This window comes from Anarhichas minor, unplaced genomic scaffold, assembly GCF_050575085.1.
Source record: "Anarhichas minor isolate MPS153535 unplaced genomic scaffold, ASM5057508v1 ptg000024l, whole genome shotgun sequence".
Classification (NCBI taxonomy): Eukaryota; Metazoa; Chordata; class Actinopteri; order Perciformes; family Anarhichadidae; genus Anarhichas; species Anarhichas minor.
This window is the reverse complement of record NW_027466470.1, coordinates 14,677,950-14,697,074: the sequence shown is the minus strand read 5'-3', so window position 1 is coordinate 14,697,074 and position 19,125 is coordinate 14,677,950. Positions and strand designations below refer to the sequence as shown.

The 19,125-nt window shown below is 44.4% G+C and overlaps 1 protein-coding gene across 1 annotated transcript; it reads right to left on the bottom strand.

Annotated features, from left to right (window-relative positions):
• Positions 1–237: 237 nt before the first annotated feature.
• Positions 238–17,335, bottom strand: pax3a (paired box 3a). The gene is made up of 9 exons (XM_076098479.1): positions 17,156–17,335; positions 16,290–16,525; positions 15,755–15,884; positions 15,400–15,543; positions 6,285–6,484; positions 5,499–5,658; positions 5,129–5,349; positions 1,373–1,636; positions 238–255 (listed from the first exon to the last, which is right to left on the bottom strand). The coding sequence occupies exons 1-9, from the start codon at positions 17,238–17,240 to the stop codon at positions 238–240; spliced, it is 1,458 nt and encodes a 485-aa protein (XP_075954594.1). The 5' UTR covers positions 17,241–17,335.
• Positions 17,336–19,125: the final 1,790 nt, after the last annotated feature.

The following is a 19,125-nucleotide window of genomic DNA, read 5'->3' as shown; positions in this document are numbered from 1 at the left end:
GTAACAGGAGAGGCTGCGCCTTTGGTCCAAATTATTCCAGTCAACCCCCTCCATCGCCATCACTACACCTCCTCCACCACTGGTTCCCTTGCTGAAGGAGGACACCTCAACCCCTCTCTCTTGCTGTCCTCGGGGCTGCGGAGCTTTGGCAAAGGCAGCGAGCGGGTGGGGGTGTTCTCTGGTCGATGGATGTCAGACTGGCCCGGGAAGCCTCCTGTTCGGGCCATGTTGGGGGCTTCATATAATGAAAGGCACCTGAGGAGAGCAAGGAAACACAGAAGGAAGGTTGAGAAGACTCTTTTGAATTTTATTCAGCTTCAACTGCTTCAATTCTCTGATGGCTAACATCATGTGAAGTTAAATGAGGTGTGTAATGTTGACAGGAGGAACTGTGTAAGAAGAAAGAGGTGTTTATGAGCCCATGGGAGCAGGTGAGAATGGGTACTGGGGTCCCAGGTTAAATGAAAAAACAGGTGAACGGCTTTGGGAATCTCCTTAGATATTCTTTGAAGCTAATGTGGTCGCTAAAACTAGCCCGAGACTGAGCCTTAGCCTGGATCTGTGGCTCTGTTCCACTGATCAATAACAACTCTAAATCTGACCTCCAGTGGGACACATGGTTCTAATCCTGGCCTGCCAAGGGCCATAATCTCCCCCTGTTAAAGAGCCCCTTACCCTCCATTTATACTCACGCACACACACATACATGCTTGCGCTCACATAGGCCTTATACACGTAGACGCACACATTTCCCCAAACCCCCCAAAAGCTACATGTGGGTCTCTCCCAGGACTGGCTAAATTAATGAAATCAAGATGTTGCCACTGATGGGCCGGTCAACATGTGGTAGTGTACCTCAGATCAGGCCCCCGCAACACACCGCACTCTCCCCTCCCTCCTGTCAAACACGCTTTGGGAAGTGGCTCCTTTCATTTGGGCGGCTATCTTCGTTACACAGGGGTCATTACATGGCTAGGTGCGCTACTCGGAGGGTTTGATGGGCAAGCTCATCATACGGGGTCATGAAAGGACAGCGAGTGAAAATGCGTGTGCATGCCTCTGCACCCGGCCACGTGAACGCTCGGATGATGGTAATGTAAACTGAGGTAGCCGGGCCACTCGCGTTCTCTTGTCATACGCGTAATTTCAGCACAGCGCAGGGTGATTTGAGAAGGCCGCTCATCAGAGGGGTCTGCGCAATTAATGTGGGTTGTGAGTTGGAAAATACAAACTAAATCGCATAGCTAGAGCAGAGGTTACAGAGGAGCATAACCTCCAATCAATTATAGATCATTTAAATTCAAATATGGAAATGAAACCCGTATGAAAACACCAGTTAACACCTAAGGAATGAAGTGTATTTCAAGCATACCTTGCTCTGACCGTACTGTCCATACTGATAGGATGGATGGTGGTCCATGGCGTAGGCTTGGGCGGTGTAGGAAGGTGGGCAGTAAGACTGGGTGCTAGGCAGGGTGGGCATACTGGTCAGGCCTGGTAGAGCCTCCAAACGCTGGGAACCATGACAGCTGGCAGCCATGCCACCGTTAGGCTCCAGGCCTCCGGTCAGCGGGGAGAGGGCGAAGTCACTCTGGGCCTGATGTGGCACTCCACCTGGGTTCAATAGGCCCATCACCTGAGGGGAGAAATGGAGGGAAACTGGGTGATTAGAACAGAAAGTCATAAAGTAATACTTTAGAATTGAATCGGCCAAGAAATTTCAAGATGAAAAATACATTTTTTTTTACTTTTGTTACACCATTCAATCAACTTTTTCACTCCACTCAGGTGGCCTTAAGTGTAGGCCCTCTCCTTGTCCGTCTGAAATACATTATTACTGGCTTCCCTCACACATATGGTTTCCCTTTACTCTGCTTGACTGATTGGGGAGCTGACGGTGGCTAAAGAGTTCAATCCTTTGGCCCACTAGAGGTTTCTGTTAGAATTATCCTGTCAAATTTATGTAGGATATTTTTTCACTTTTATTTGTCCTCATCGTGACACTTGTGGGCTTCTAGCATTGTTTTACGAATGGTATCGATAGAAAATAAGTAAGGAGTCTGAGACTTTGACTGATCATAATGTACGAAATCTGTGAGAATGCGTTGGGTTTTAAGAAGAATTCCAACAGATTTGTGTGTCTCCACTGATGTATTGGGTCTCTTTTCTTCTTCACTTTCTCCTGATGCCCTAAAATCACCGTGTCCTTGTGAGGCCAGGGTGAAGAGGCCAAAGGGTACGTGGGAACAAGGAGTAGGGTGTGTGTATGTGTGTGAGAGCTACCTCTCCTACGTGTGGAATTGTGTATTTAACAGTAGGTGTGTGTGTGTGTGTGTGTGTGTGTGTGTGTGTGTGTGTGTGTGTGCACGGTCATGTGTAATATAAGCATTTTTTGCTCTGGTGTGTAGAGAGAGGGTGTAGGGGTATCGGTGATACATCGTGAACAGCTGCACGTAGGTTTGCGTGAGAAGCAAAGTCACAAAAAAGTCTAAAAAGTTAAGTTAAAGAGCGAACAAAGGGAGGAGAAGAGTTACAGTCCATGAAGGAGAAAGTAGATCTGAAGCCTAGCAAAAAAAAAAACACAAATACACAGACAATAAATGGAAAAACAGTGATGTAAAAAAAAAAAAAAAAGGATCTTTCCCAGCTGACAACCAGCTGGCACACACACATGTACATGCACACAGTACTGAGGCAACCTCAGGTGTCTTTAATGTATGAAATTTACAGTTGGTCTGTCAGTGATCTGAGCTTGCACATCTGACGAACACCAAGCCATTATTTCTCCTTCTGCTAAGGATGTGTGATATACTGCAAAATACAAAAGTCGGTCGCACACAAGACTCCCATCAAAATGTGAGTATTTATAGACATAAGGAGCATGGATTCCAGAAAATACAAATCCGATTCAGCCACCCATAAATCTTGATGCTGCTTTAAAACAGTCAAATATGTCATTTCAGAACATTTTGTATTATTTGTTGAAATATTGAATTAAATTATTGCTAATACGAACTTAAATATAACAGTTTTTTTTTACCACCCTTTGTTATCGAGTGGTGTTTAGCCATAAACACAACATCACACATTAATGCGTGGTGTGTGTCTGTGAGTACATGCCTGTGTCAGAGGGTTTGTGTTTATCTACACGCCCGTGTGTTCATGCACTCTCTGTCTGCGACTGACACGGCAGCAGTTCCCGATGGTGTCTGTTTTGAGGTTGTTCCGGGGATTAGGTCTCAGGGGGGTGCAAATCCCGGCCGCTCGCTCGCTCGGTGAGAAAGGGTTCCTTTGGTATGCACCAGATCAGCGGTGAGACGCCAGAGACCCCGCACCACAGGGAAACCACTGGCCTGACTGAAGCTCCAAATACAGAGCTAACTGCTCAGACAACAATATCGGCTATCTAAAGTCAACCTTATCCATATCAAAACCCCAAAGCGCTCTAAGGTGACCATATCTGGAGTTAACTGAACCTCTGAGTCTCCTGATGGACACAGTAGCAGATAGAGTAGCTTTCATAGACAGATTTGGAGTTCAGATCTCCGGATAATTCCAGGGAGGATTTAACACAAAATAGACCAAACTGTATAGCTATTTGGGAGAAAAAAACTGAAGCTGTAAAGTTTTCCAAGTGCAAAGGTCTTCATGTATTGACTATGAATGTCATAGAATTTAATCAATCCTCATTTCCTCCCTCTTATTAATTTAAAATCAGGGAATTAATTCTCTCCTCGTCTGAAATACAGAAAACTGTACTGCAGTATACATTCACACAGCTGCAATGAATACATGAATTAAAACAAATTAGCCAACAAAGTGAGTCATTTGCATAAATTACACACTTTGTTACAAGGGGATAGATTACTTCATTCCAATCAATTAAGACACTGGAACATTCTGTGATTGCTATTCCAGACTGAGAAAACATTCCAGGCCTGCCACCGTCCCCTTTTCGCAAGATGAGACGTCCACTCTGTACGGAGCTGCCCACTAAGGTTAATGCTGAAACCATGCATGAGGCCACAGCACCTTTGGCCTCTTTATTGGAGTTAAAGTCACTCGTGACCCTGTGGGTGTGTGAACTCACACACCACAGCCATGCGCTCAGCTACAGGAAGACAGATACTAGGTTTTCATGCCACTTGTGTTTCAACATAATTACGAGTTAAAAACCATCAACCGCTGACACTCGCATTTTTTTTCTCCTGTCAACTTCACTCTCCCCCGTCTCTATACTATAATCTGTCCAGTGCAAATAAAAAATACCCAAAAGAATAACGATTTAAAAGTACATGTGGCTAATTCTTGAGGAGGAAACAACAAATTATAGTCCATCACTAGAGCTCATATATCAAAGCAGCCAATTATGCTGAGCCACAATGGTGCCACCTACCGCTCTCTGACCGCGCACCCTGGCAGCCACAACAAAGATCTTCTTCTTTTTTTTTAACATACATACATCCTTAGGCATTCACATCGTAGCAAACCTGCCTGAGGCAGTTTTTTTTATCTGTGCCTGACAGGAGTCTGAGATTCTCTCTCATGGGAATTAGTACCCAGCATGCATTGCATGTGGGCCGGCCATCCTTTGTGGCGGTTAAAAGCTCGTTTTCCGCCTGTTAGTCCATCTTCTGGGCTGGTAGGGAGCCACTGATGGCCACTGATGACTGTGTAATCGACCATAATTGTCTTTTCAGTTTTGATTTGTGTCATCTTCCGACATTCATACATCCTTCCCCGTGTCTGGTCCTTTTTCCCCTCCCCGAAGATTGACGTTTGCCACATTTTAAATTCATCAAACAACCCATCAGAATAAACAAAAATTAAAAGCTGCCGTATTTCTTCGCCGTACAAGGTTTTCATCAATGTCACTGCAATGACACCTCATAGGTCAAACGCACAGTGTGTGTTTGTGTGTCTCATTATTCTTCCATACGGTGCAGCTCATAAACGCCATGAAGAACTATTAGCGCCCTGTTTCCTGGTATGACAACATGTGTGTGTGGATAGGTGTGTGTGTTTGAGACAGAATCTATGTGTATATATGAGTATGTGCTTGTAAGCAGGTATTCATTGTGTTTCTACATTTCTATGTTGTATTGTGATAATGGATCTAGAGACAAACCTGTGGTGAGAGGCTGTTGGCGATGGTGGGGTTGACGGTGTTGCCGTGTCCTGTCGGGGTCACAAAGCTGTCCGAGTATCCTGAGAAGCTGTGACGTCCAGAGGACAGGCAGTACGCAGAGCTTCCGTCCTGGGAGCCAGCTGCCGAGCCGAGCCCACTCTGGTGCACGGAGGTGGGGGGCAGAGGCTGCGGTCTGTGGACTGTACTGGGCTGCTCGGATGCTGCGCAGAATAAAAACATTCTGCTTAAAAATCCCATTTTGCTCTCAACCAGAATACTTTTGCTGCTGCTAGAAGATGATTCCAGATTATGTGACATTTCTAAAGCACACGTTTTAAGTATGTTTTTGAGTGTGTTCCGCTAAACTCACCTATAGAAGTCGGAGTGTAGGGGCTGTCTGACAGCTGATACGATTGCAGGCCAGACATCGCTGAGGGAGGGAAACCACCGGGGATGAGGTGGTTAAACGCCATTAGCTGATTGGCTCCCGCCTGCTTCCTCCACCGGGCTCTTCTGTTGCTGAACCACACCTGAGAGGAGAACGGAGACAAGAGTGTTTGATGTTTATTCATGTGTCAACCCAAAAGAATAAGTTACTAAATTCACTTGTACAGTACATATATGTCAGAGTGCTTGGTGCTTTTGAATGTATGTATGTATGTGTGTGTTTGTGTGAGGCCTCTCTGACCCATTACAGGGAGCTGAACTGATAGAGATCTTAACATCTGGAGCATGCAGTAAAACCACAGACATTACATCTTTGTGTGCTACTGCAAGGCAATGGGTTCAGAGGGTAACAGTTGTTAAAGCCTATATTAGTACATTATCTAAATCGGCATCTATTTTGGGATCTTTCCACATAGCCCTTTTTGTACAGTGTCTGAGACAAATAGAGAGCCGTCTACATACACAGTGGTTGCAGTGTATCTGAGTTTGTCTGAGTCTGTACATGTGTTGAAGGGGGTCAGGCGTGGGGTCGAGGGTGTTGGGGGGGGGGGACACATGTCTAATGGCTGTGAGGAATGTGTGGCAACAACCCACGTCAATTTAATGCCCACAAGACACATACCCATGACAGATCGACACATGTCTCTGCTGTCAAGACTGGGTCTCGGGAACTTTGAGGTTGAAGAGGGCGTCTGTGCATGTGTCTAACCTGAACTCGAGCCTCCGTCAGTTTGGCCCGCTGAGCCAGCTCCTCCCGCGTGTAGATGTCGGGGTAGTGCGTGCGTTCGAAGGCCCTCTCCAGCTCCTCCAGCTGCTCCGCGGTGAAGGTGGTGCGACTGCGACGCTGCTTCCTCTTCAGAGGCAGGCCTGGCTCTGAGTCCACGTCGGAGCCCTCGTCTGAGTGACTGGCTGGAATTGCAAAGCAAACAGTCTGTTACTTTCGACATTCAGGGGACTCGGGCTCAAAAAAGAATAAAACTTTGGTCTAAATACTAAGCTGGGACGGATTTGAGACAATAGGTTGTGCTGAGTACAACACATGGCACAGAGCAAATTTTGATTGTGTCCTCCTGCTCCCTTAAACTCCTCAGCGGTTCCTGAGGGGATCAAAAGCCAGAAGCTGCTTGAACATGGATTAGTGAGGACTAGATCCCTCTGGGGCATCTATTCCCTGGGACACTGTGTCTCTCCCAGTCTTAGCCATGCTGTGCGCTATGACGATAGGGTCCCATAGCAAAGAGCAGGCCGCCTTTTGCAGGTGCTTCTTAATCTGTTTGTTCAGTTGAAGGCAGGAGAGAGCGACTGGGTAACTGTGAGACAGCCATTGGGATCTAATTCAGCAGAAGAAGGGAATCAATGAGGGCTTGAGACTAGAGACAGAGGACTATTGCTGCCTTTCGGGGGGGAGGTTACCCATCTATTAAGTAATGATTAGGCTCCAAAAACTAGCGTGACAGCCTGCCATTGTCCGCCATTACATGTCTGCAATCCCCCCATCTCTTTCTCAGTCATACGCACACTCACAAACATGCATCTGCTGCGTCTCGGCTATAGGCTTTCACCCAGTGAACGCAGTCTATGACAATGTGTCAAACACAGATGGACACAAGACAGAGAGAGTTAGAATCCACTCCCAAATCCAACCCCAGAGGGACCTCTTAAACCTCATGAGGAAGGTTCACTGCACCTTTTTTGAAACTCAGACTATGCAGCCAACACCAAAAATAAGAGACTCAAAAGCAGACAGACAGGTGTAAGTCACAAAAAGGCTTCAGCGGAGGACTGAGGCTCGTCTGTTTCTCCAGACTGCTCATTCTCCCTCTGCCCTCCTGATTCAAAGCTTTAATTAAAAAGTGCCAAGTCAGACATGGAGGGGGGTAGCAGGGATCTCCCCTTGCCTCTGGAGCCGCTGGAGCCAAGCAGGAAATGTTTGTGCCGGTTGCCAGTGTGTGTCTGACCAGGCATTACACACGGATTTGCTCCCTGGGAATGCTGCTGTGCTCCAGGCCGCCAGCACACAAGATTCTGATGCTGAGAAGAGCTCTTTATTACATTCGAACCAAGGGCGCCACGCTGGCATCAAGTCTCACAGAGGATTGGCTGGATGCATAGATACTCCTGGAACGTGCACCGCGAGTCGGGATGTGGTTTCTTTAGGTAACGATGTGGCCCGAGACCAGTTGGAGCAAATTTCTAAGCGCAACAGGCATAAAGAGAAGGCCAAACACAGCATGACAACTTGATACTTTTCCTGTAAGCACATTTTTAACACATCAATATTGTTTGGATTAGTGAGTCAAACTTCCATTTATCAGCAGGTAAACAACACTAAAGAAGCCTAACAACAAACAGCAAAGCAAAGGAACACGCAATGTCATTAACATTTTAATGACGGAGGAACGGAGAAAGAAACAACAAGACGGAGAACCAATGACGGAGCAGAAACGAAAAGATTCCTGAGGGAGGGAAGGAGAGCTCATAAAACACAGAGGAGAAAGCTCCCCATTGGCACTGTAACTCATGTTAACTGCAGGGTGGGGGTGGATCTCTCCTCCTTTGCCCCCTTTATTTCTGTCTTTCCCTCTCTTTTTCCTCTCCCTGTTTTTATTATTAGTAACTACAGAGAAAACACTCCGTCACAGACTCTCCCTTAATGGCAAATGACATTGTTGCCTTTGTCATCCTCTGGCTTGCACTTTCTCTTTTGCTCTCTTCCTCTCTCACTCGCTGTCTTTTTTTTTTTTTTTTTTTGGAAGTGATGAAGCCAAGCCTTTGTATCTTAGCAGGGAAAAGCCTGTGGCAGGCCTCTGTTGGACCGATTACCACGCTCCATCTGTAGGAGCCATCAGGGACGCCCGGGCCCGCATTCAGGGGTCTGTCACCTGCCCAGCAGGGGAGTGCGGGGCGAAGGGGGAGGGGGGGGCTATAGGGTGAGATGGGGGCTGTAAGGCCAGGGGCTGAGTGGGGGAATGAAGGGTGGGAGGGAGAAAAGGGGGGGGCACAAAAGGGTCCAGAGAAGGGCCACTGGGGGCTGTGGAGGGGCACAGCAGGGGAGCACCCCTTCATCCCCTCCCTCCACAGCCCGAGGGGCACGGAGCTGGGGGGGATGGGGGAGTTGAAGAGGTTGACATGGAGAGGAGATGTGAGGACGAAGGCACCTGAAGAAGATGCTGGGGAAGGGGTGTGGGGTGCCAAGCTAAGGAGAATGGGGGTGCTGGTCATTCATAAAAGCGAACCTGTCCTTTCCATCTCATCCATTCACTTCACTTCTCTCTTTCTGTGCGCTCACCCGTCGCTGCATCCACATCTTTGACATCTTCAAACAGGGCTCTTATGCTGCGGTGGATTGATGTTAAGGCAAGCTGATGCAGAAGCGGACTCAGAGAGGGTTGTTCCCACACATTCCCCGCGACAAATGGCAGAAGAGGATACTAAAACACACAAAGGGAGGCCTCGACCTCCTTACTTAAACACCCAAATCAAATTTTACGCTGCAGCTAAAGCACTAGGGAGCTCAAAATACTCCATAGCCGCTCACAGTTTGGCCGTGGCCCTGACAAGAATCTTAATAGAAAGATAGATTATTATCCCTCAAGCGGAAATTGGGGCTGCTGGAGAGTTATCCATAAAACAGACGTTTCAAAACAAAGTAAGGTGTAGACTAATCACAAGCTAGTTTAGATAGAGTAGTTTAGAGCAGTAGATTTATTTAACTTAGCTTGGAGGTTATAGCACAGCTTAGCGGAGTATTCAACAAGTGAATTCAACAGGTTCCTTTCCCTGATCAGAGACTCTTAAATTACATTAAACAAGTGCATTTACAAGTGCGTATGTGCACACAAACACAATGTACACACACTCAAAGACCAGCAGTACAAAGGACAGAGCTACCGACCAACCGCTCGAGGTAAACACAACCCTTTATTGATCAAGAGAGGAGACTGACATGCAGGGAAGATAAACTCCAGAGGGTCACAGATGTGAACGTCCAATCCCATTAGCTTCACCTGCCCCGACAGTACTGCCTCGAACGGGCCAAAAAAAAAAAAAACAAGTGAAGATTCCAACTGCGAGGATAAAGACTGCTCTTGTTTACTGTGTAGTCTGCATCAGCCAAGACTCGCCTTGCCAAGCATTCACCACCCCCTCCCATGCTTCCAAGTGACGTTAATACGAAGAGGCATGCACAGACGCACACATCCATGTATATCCACGCAAAATCCATAGCTTGAAATGGCACAAAAGTGAACGGAGGTGGAAAAAGTGACAGAAAGTGCGAGAGAGAATCAGAATAGGTATTAAAGGAAGATAAAGATGCAAGACATCGGGAGAGGAGAGAAGGAATGGAAGGAAAGGAAAGGGATGAACAGCGTCAGTGAGAAAGAGAAAGAGAAGCGGAGCATATGGGGCAGTTTATAGCCTTGTCTTGGTAGGGGCTGGCTAGCCCTTCCTCCAGGGGCTGTTAATAGAGAAGGTAATTGAGCTGGTGACATGTGTTCGCAACACAAAACAAAGGGCAGAAGAGACAAATGAACTAGTTATTTGCCCAGGGAAGTAGATCTGGCCCTTTCAGGCCACAGAGCATAGTGCGAGTGGGCCACTGAATAAAATAGTGGCATGCTACATAGAGCCAGATCGAGCAGATGCACTGGAGGAAAAGAATAGTTAACTGACAGCTTATGGGCTCAGCTGGGGTTAACAGTTAAGGGAAAAATGGGAGTGAGTGGGCTGCTCACTTGACTTGCTAAAGAGACCCCAGGATCCTGCAGCTGCCTGGGAAAAGAGAAGGGGGGGGGGGGGGTGTAGATATAGAGAAAGAGAGCCGGGGATGATGATAGGATGGGCAGAAAAAAATGAAGTAAATAAGCGCAGGAGGTTGGCACTTACCAGACAAAGAAAGAGCTGGCGATATGACTTTGAAAGATGTATCTCTGTCTAATATTGGTGACGTGACAAAAAGCCACAAATGGCCGTTCATGGCTATTATGAGTGCCCAGTGTGCGGTGGTTATTATTTAGTTCCACCGTGGTGCAGTTAGGTGACAGTTTCACGGTGGCATTTCCACCCTCGGGGCACGGACAAAGCAACGTCACAGAACCCACGCAGGGACAAAGCAACAGGCCAGTCTGCCGCACGTTCCAGTCAAACGGGCACTAACCAGCAGAGCTCCCACCTCAGTCCGGCCTCGTTTTGGCCAGACAGACATAAGCAACCTCGCTCCGAATAACCAGCATACTCTCTGAAAACTGCAAACGCCTGTACTTGAATTCCCGCAACAGATACAAGCCTATAGGATCCTAAAGTGGAGGTTATTAAAAGCACTGATGATTGGCTGATCTGAGTTTAGGGAGTCTGTCAGTTGTCATCTTTTCCCAAACATTATTGTAACCTCCCTTTCCTGGGGCCTGATAGTTTTACCAGTCAAGTGACCCTAGGTTAGCCCCTGACCTTTTCACAGCTACTGCACAGCTCTGCGGTAAAGACGGCCTCGCCACTAAACGTGCAACAAAACTTCACACACTCAACAGAGAGAAAAGCCCTCCTCACATTCCACGCTTTCATTTTATACCTTACAGTCACTCATTAAAAGGTGCGTTTCTACTGGTCATTTGAGCTTTTTGTGCACATTTTCAACTTTATTTGTCGCTCTAATGCCTGTGTTTGGACAAATGTAGGAAATAAATTCTGGAACTTATAACATATATATTTTTTAAATATCTTATATCCTACATTTCTGTTGTTTTTTTAGTGGATTTCTTTGTTCAGAGAGGGGAGAAAAAAGACATTAATCAAAACAGAAACAGGGCTGTGCTGGCGTGTCCATAATGTGCAATGTGCTGGACGAAACAGCTCCACAAAAACTGAGGCTAAACAAAGTTAAGTGATTGACAACGCTGTCTGGCTTTACTCAATTAACTATCCTATTGTGCTCCTCTTTGCAGAGTCCCCTCGCCCCCGACCCTTTTCTCCTCACACTCCTTTATCCTCCCCATCACAGAGTTTTGCTTGGCTAATACTTCCAAGGAAATAGAGAGCTCTTTTTCTACTGGGGCTCCTCTCCTTGACCTTCCATTGCTCGCTGCTTCTCTTTCAGTCACTTCACAGTGTCTCTGGGGTTAGTGGGGAGAATGCGGAGAGTACATCAGCGCCGAGGGGCCGGCTCAGGGCAGGACCCCGGCCCATTACTTCAAAGTTGGCCTGCATTCATTAATTGTCCTTTGAATTAATATTGGAGGATCACAATGCGGGTGCCAACAGAGAAAGAGGCTTTAATGAAGCATAGAGTTTGCATTCAGTTGCAGATCAGCCAGTGTGGATTTTGTCTCTTGCCTTTTGAGTCATGCCAACACCGAACGTAAAAGTGTTGAGTATTTATATTTGAGAAGGGTGACAGAGAAGGGGCTGTGAGTTATCTATCTGTCTATCTGCCCATCTATCAAGGGAAGAAATATATACAGAGTGAATTTTGGTTTGTTTTTCACTTAACAGTCCACTAGGCTAAACCGGCATTATATGCACTATTAACACAGGAAAACACAGAGTGAGGCCCACATATAAAATTCTCTATTATCCGGCCCTGAGAGGAAAATGGAGACGTGGCTGTATAGCGGACATTCCTCTGGTTACATTGAGGCCTTCTGTCTCCTCTAAACCTCCAATCTTCAACTCAAGTCACCGTGGAAATGCAAGGACCCCCGACAAAGACACAAGTCGTAGAGATTTAACATCTATCTCTCTGTTTACAGTTGTGGGTTATTGCCGTGCCGCTCGGTCGGTTTTGCTCCCTGCGTGTGAGAGAAACCGTATCTGTTTGTATTCTTAGATGTCTGATGGGAATATAAGTTATGAAACTTTAAAATTGGATTAGATGGCTTGCATGTGGCAGCTGCTCATGGAAGTTCGCTGCCGTCATCATTTTTCCCCCCTCGGGAATATATTAGCAACAAGTTTGAACTGCTTTAGAATATGGTAAACTCTCGAACACAAATATGTATCTTTACTCCCTAAATTTCCCTCACTCTAGATCCATGCCAAAGTCACGGGGAGCCAGTAACCCAGTTTATTTACACAAACAAAGTCCTACTCAGCTCCTTTGACAAAAGCAGCTAAATCTTTCATGTTTTGTCAGCACTTGATTCCTCCTGTCCCTCTGGCTATTTGCCTGCCTGCGGACAATAGAGGCAGGAGAATGGCAGCAGATTGTTGGAATGCACCTCAATGAAACCAATTATTACATGTTGACTGCGTTCACCATGGCAGATTTGAAAGAACTAGGCTCATTCAATTTGGCACCACAGGATTCCCTTTAAAGAAAAGTTATCCCTTTGACTGTTTGTATTTCTGAGCTTTCTTTTTCTTCTTCTTCTTTCTCCCTTTCACCCCCACTGCCATAAATGGATCCTGCGAGAGTAGCTACTCCTCTTTCATGACTTTGGCTACTTTAATTAGTTAAATGAGGCTAAAGTGCTAGCAATAATAAATAGAGGAAAGGATGCTATCTATTAATTCAGTACCACTCGTGGCAAAAAAAAAAAAAAAAAGAAGAAATCTTGGCATCGTTCAATCTTCAGATTAAAATGATGTACCAGAGATACACTGTGCACTGCTTTGTTATGGCCAAATGTGATAAATGCCACGAATAATTCTTCTCAAGCTTGCAGCTCAACCATGCATGCTGTTTAAATTCTCTACACGGGAGTAAATTCCACCTCCATAACTCAACAGTTCAAGGAGTAGTAAACAACTTAGCATCAGATTCATCCCAGCAAGCATCCTTTTCCCACAATGCTCCGGCCTGCTAATGCCATGCAGACCTGGGGCTGCCCATATACTTTATCCCACAAACCTTAGCGGTCCTTTTCCCAGACAAATAAATCTAAATGAGTCAGCTTTGATCTTAGCACTTAAGGAAAGACAACAATAGTGGTCGTGGAGAAAGGGGCAGAGAGCAACAGGCCTCTCTCCACCACAACAATAGCCTCTGCAAACACCTACTTAATCAATATTTGGCCAGAAGACACTCTCTCAGTCCCCAAACCACCCTTTTCTCATTCTAATGAAGAGCTATAAAAGAGAAAAACAACAACTACTTCCACAAAGAGACACAAGAATGAAATAGTGCTGCTCTGTATATCAATGGGGGAAAGTGCCTCAGAACTGTTTACATGTAGGATGTCACCTATTTGATGTAAAATAGCTAATGTTATTTGTTTTCTTTCAAAAAAATCATACCAACCAGAAAGTATTAATTATTTATATTTTTAAAAAAAAAGTTGTTTTCTAAGGTTTGTGTCAAACACACTTAGGGTTTAGTTTGTCAAACAAACAAAAAATTGTTCAAAGAGGACGATAAACAAAGGGTCAAAGCAGATTCATCTAAGAAGCATGCATCCTAATTATCGATTGCAGTAATCTGATTATTAATAAAAGTTGTTGTGTTTGTTTCGCAGTAATGAGTTTGAAAAGTCAGAGAAGTCCACCGCCTGATCCTGGAGATGTGTCTCCCTGAAAGAAGGAGAGGGAAGTGCCCACAGATACCGCATGAATGTGCGCGCCCTGGGCGGAAAGGAAAGGGGCGGACTTTGTCTGAGATGAAAGTGGGGAGAAATAAAAGGTTTGGATTTAATCTAGTGGAGAGAAGGGTTTCCCTGCGCTCACTGGCTGAAGGCGTCACGCTCACTGCGCAAAGACTGTGAGACAAAAGCTCCGTGCGCAAAAGCAACGGCACCGTTCAATTTGATAACGCTAGGGACGTGAATTCAACACACTGCAGGCAAACGACCGTTTTGCTGCCAAGTGCGTTATAGCATCATGCGTATTTTTCTGTTATCATATCTTAAAAAAATTGAATAGTAAAACAAAATCTAAACAAAGCTACAACAATTGGCACCATGAATGAATCTGCGCGTCATTCCACGCTATCGCCAAAAGACTACCACTGTTTCTGGATGTCTAGTCATCAATAATTAACTACAGATTGCAGTATGTCTCCAACAGCAACCTCTCCTTTTGCGGCAACACTCCTCAGATCCCAACAGGTCGTAAATCAACAGGTGTTTGCTTTAAGTCGGCGCGGTTTTTTCCCCGTATTTTTTTCTCAATGAAAAACTGACAGCAGTGGGGAAAAGCTCCCAAAAATTGGCACTTTTTTTTGAGCAGTCTATAAACCAGGTCGCACCGGGCCTATTGGTGTCCCTGAATAATTCATCGCTCATTGCGGGTTCATAATGTCTTCTCCCGGCCTTTTGTCAGCGCAGTTTTTTCTCCCTTTCTTTCCCGTTTTGAAAGGCCCTGGCGTCTTTTTGTACAACACTGAGCCGCTCACTGGAGTTTGGCTTTTGTGCTCGTCAAACTGAGGTGTGAGTCTCAATGGACTCTCCCTGCTTTGTCCCATGAAGTTCATCCTCAAGTGTCCGATTGTGTGTAAAAAAAAAAAAAAAAAAAAAAATTTCTCAGGCTTGGAAGTTAGACAAATGTTTGATTATCCACTTAGAAAAAAAGACCCTGCACATTTGTTCAACCTCAGACGCCTAAATGCATGCGTAAACACCTGGGACTTAATGGATTTAACGTTTTTGAGCAGGTTAACTAAAAACAGTTGGCTATGATAAATTCCATATCTATAAATACCATTTGAATTAGCACGTTGCCAATTATTTTTTATTGTTATTATTATCATTATTATTAAAAGTGTTCTGTCTAAGCTGACAATTAAATCGCAACCATCCACATACGTCCTCGTTCCTTCAGTTCGCCGCCTTTCTTTGGGATCGTAAAGCGTACAGCAAGACGTCCCTCTTATAACGCTATAATGCTGCACTTACATCTGTCTCCCAGGATGCCATCGATACTGTGTTTGGTCCGTGGTTCGTTCTCCTCCATCTCCCGCTTCACCACATCATCATCCTCCTCTTCATCATCACCGGCTCCGCCGAATTTAGACCTCATGATGCGACTGATGGCGCTCACTTCGAAAAAAAAAAAAAAAAGATGAAAAAGAGATGAAGTTCCACAAGAAAACAAAGGATGTCCTGCATGCAAACAATATTAAAACGTGCGTTGATGGCTATGTTCACATGTATTCTAATTGATATGGTATTAAAAATGTTTGTTTTTTTAAATGTAAGTTAAGAGGAAAAATATTTGTTATTTCTTGAGGCTCCGGAAACGATCGCCTACCTGAGGGAACGTTGTTCCTGTCGCAGACCCCATCTTTCAGTAATTTGTCCCTGATTTCCCAGCTGAACATGCCCGGGTTTTCTCTCTTGTACTCTTCGATCTTCTTGTCCACCTCTGGAGAAGAGGTTTGCTTTGATGGGAGGAAGGAGAGAATAAAAGTTTGTCATTTTTAATTATTGTTTTAGGTCCAAGGTTTCCATTACAGCCAAGACAGAAATGTTTAATTATTATTCACACATTTAAGAATTTGGATAGAGGTGTGACACATTCAGAGAGATTGTTTCACTTAGTAGAGGATCTTAAAGTCAAACTTGTTCAAGTTGCAATATATCTACAAAAAACGTTTTTTCAACAAAGGTCTCGTTAAACTCCATGACTTTCTTTAGTTTTTTTTAATAGATTATTTATCCTCTGCGTTTCACATTGTACGCTTTTAAAATGTGATTTTCCTACCGAGTGAAAACCTGGAATTTAAACCACAAACATAACACAAACATTCCCCAAAACATCACCGGCCGGGCCGTATATCTCTCACCTTGGGCTTGCTGCCTCCGATGGCCCCCGGCCTGATGGAGCCTGTCTCCTGGTACCTGCACAGGATTTTGGAGACGCAGCCGTGGGACACGCGCAGCTGACGGGAGATGACACACGGACGGACACCGTGATGTGCCATCTCAACAATTTTATGTCGGATGTGGTTGGGGAGAGGTCTGCCGTTTATGAAGACACCACCGAGCTGGTTGACCCGACCCTGTCCTAACGGAGTGGAGACTGCACGGACGTGCACGGGCTTCAGTTAGTTGAGTGCTCATAACATGTACTACACACAATGTGTGTTGTCTTCAGAAACTGGTTCAGTTTTAGTGGTGAGAAACAACTCTCAACCTGACCACATACCTGTTGGATATCATCCACGAGAAGTAACACTTTTAAAGTGCAATCAAATCATCTTAGAGGCTATCTACAAATTACATTTTCCTAAAATAAATATGTTTTTATTGCAAGTGGCATGAGAAAAGAAAATCATTTACTTTCAAACAATTGTCAGTCATGTCTCTCCCAATTAATGTGATACCTTCAGACATGATACCACTTTAAAAACAACAAAAAATAATAGCATATAAATAAATACAATATGATTTTTTTTTTTTTTTAAAGGCACATCGTGTTGAAACTGGAAATATCGACTTATCCCGGGATCGTTTTTATTTGGTTTTCAAACAGATATTTATGCTAAAACTTTTTAAAACAATAATAATAAACAACACGTTAATAATAACATGTTTTTACAGGGAAACGTTGTTGTTTTTTTTCAGAACTCGAGTTTGTCAACTTTGCTGAAGTTTTCGAAAAGTTGGATTTTCTTCAGACAGCGAGCAGCAACTGGTGGTGGTCTCTTACCTTCCAGAGAGTATCCTCCCCGCGGATAGTTCTGGTGAGGAGTCGGTCTCATCATTCTCGGTAAACCTCCTGCAAGCGCTGTCATGATCCCTGACTCTCTGTCAGGTAACAGTTTAAACGAAGCTGCCTTTCTTTGTCCTTTTTAATCCCACAAAATCACCCTTTTTGTTTGTTGTAATACCTCGTCTTCTCTGCAGCCCGCCTTTTCCTTGAGTAACAGGTTGAATCGAGAAGAGCAACACCCCTCAGAAATGTTGTTGACTGGTATCCGGTGGCAGATGTGGGCTGAGGTGAGAGTTTTAAATCAAAGAGCAGGTCGCTAACGGTCCTGCGAGGATTGAGAGGATGGATGCAAGTCAAACATTTTATCTGTACTCGCTGTCCCCTCTGGCTCCTGCGCTGCGCCTCCCGATTGGTCAAAGACCCGGACGTTCGGAGGCTGGGAGAGCGTTGCGATTGGACAGCGGGAGCTCCCCTTCTGTCTGGGTTGACCTCACGAGGTCAGTTTGTGGTGTCACACGCTTCTGCTGCTGCGCACGATACTTTTCACGAAGTGAAACTTTGAATAAAACCAATGAAATAACTATTATGTTATTATATAGGATGATGTGTCCCTGCCTGTGCTGAAATATGAATTATGCTCCTCATAGTCTATGGTAGTATCGGGACACTGTTGGGCGTATATGTGGAAGAAAGTTTAAGCTGGACCAGTAAAGACAACAATGCATGTTGATTGTTATTTGTATAAAACAAATCAAAAAACTATACCACCATATGTTAGAAAATACGCAAAATACATTGTATACAAATGTTCTTATAGCCTTCTGCATTTATACTTGGACCAGACTTCCCAGATGCACACACACAATCTTTCATATTATTTCCCTTACTCAAACATATTAAGAACAAGTATTGTTACTAGCATTACTATGATAAATATTAGTAGTAGTAGCTTGTTGTTAATGTTGTAGTTTTTATTAGCCTATGCTTTTTTAAATTGTTATTATTATATTATTTCCGTTAAAAATGACAAATTAAATGAAATATGCTAATTGACAAATGTGGATTTTTTTTCTTGGCATGGAGTCAGACTTCATGGACACGACGTTTACGTGAGGATATTTCATTAGAGAGAAGATATGCACATACTGAGCAGCACCTAATAGTGATTACTTGATATGCGCACTCATTTCTTTGCGCAAAAACTGCAGCAGCATCTAGGAAATTGTTCATCATCGACTTAAATATTTGATCACTCTGCAAAAGAGAATATTATAACGGTGGCACTTGACAATTATTTTACTGTGGATAAAAGTTATTTTCGTATGACATTTTTTGTATAATCCTTATTATATTATATTATATATTATTATTATATAGCTATTACTAATCAACTTTAGCCCACACACTGATCATCACGTCTAGAGTCAGTTTTTATTGAGACATTAGTCTGTAGTTTACTGTAAAAACCTTTGTATTTGGTCACTTTAGTAAATGCCACCGCGAATGGCATGACATATGTGATGCTAACTAATTATTGGTTTGCATGAGTTGTTATGTATTTTCTGTACTGAAACATACATTTGGCAGTAAACCCGTTAGAGAGAGGCGGTGTGTAATTTATTTTTCTTTAATCAACTATAGATGCAAAAGAGTTTCCGTCTCGCAGACACACACACACACACACACAGTAGGTTACACGTTAGGAGAGAGATATATGCATGGATGCGGCGGAGAGGAGGATCTATGTTTTCTTCGAGTTCCACCACACCCCACGCAAAAGCTCTGCACGGTCATCTAGCAGTTGTATGAATTTAACAATAGGTGCCGCGCGGACCCGTGGCTCAGCCACACGGCAGTGTAACACATCCGTGCAAATGGTCGATTATAGACACAGGGAACCACATGAGGGATCATTTGACTTTTCTGAAGCTTGTGGAGTTGTGATAATTATGATAATTAGGCGTGTT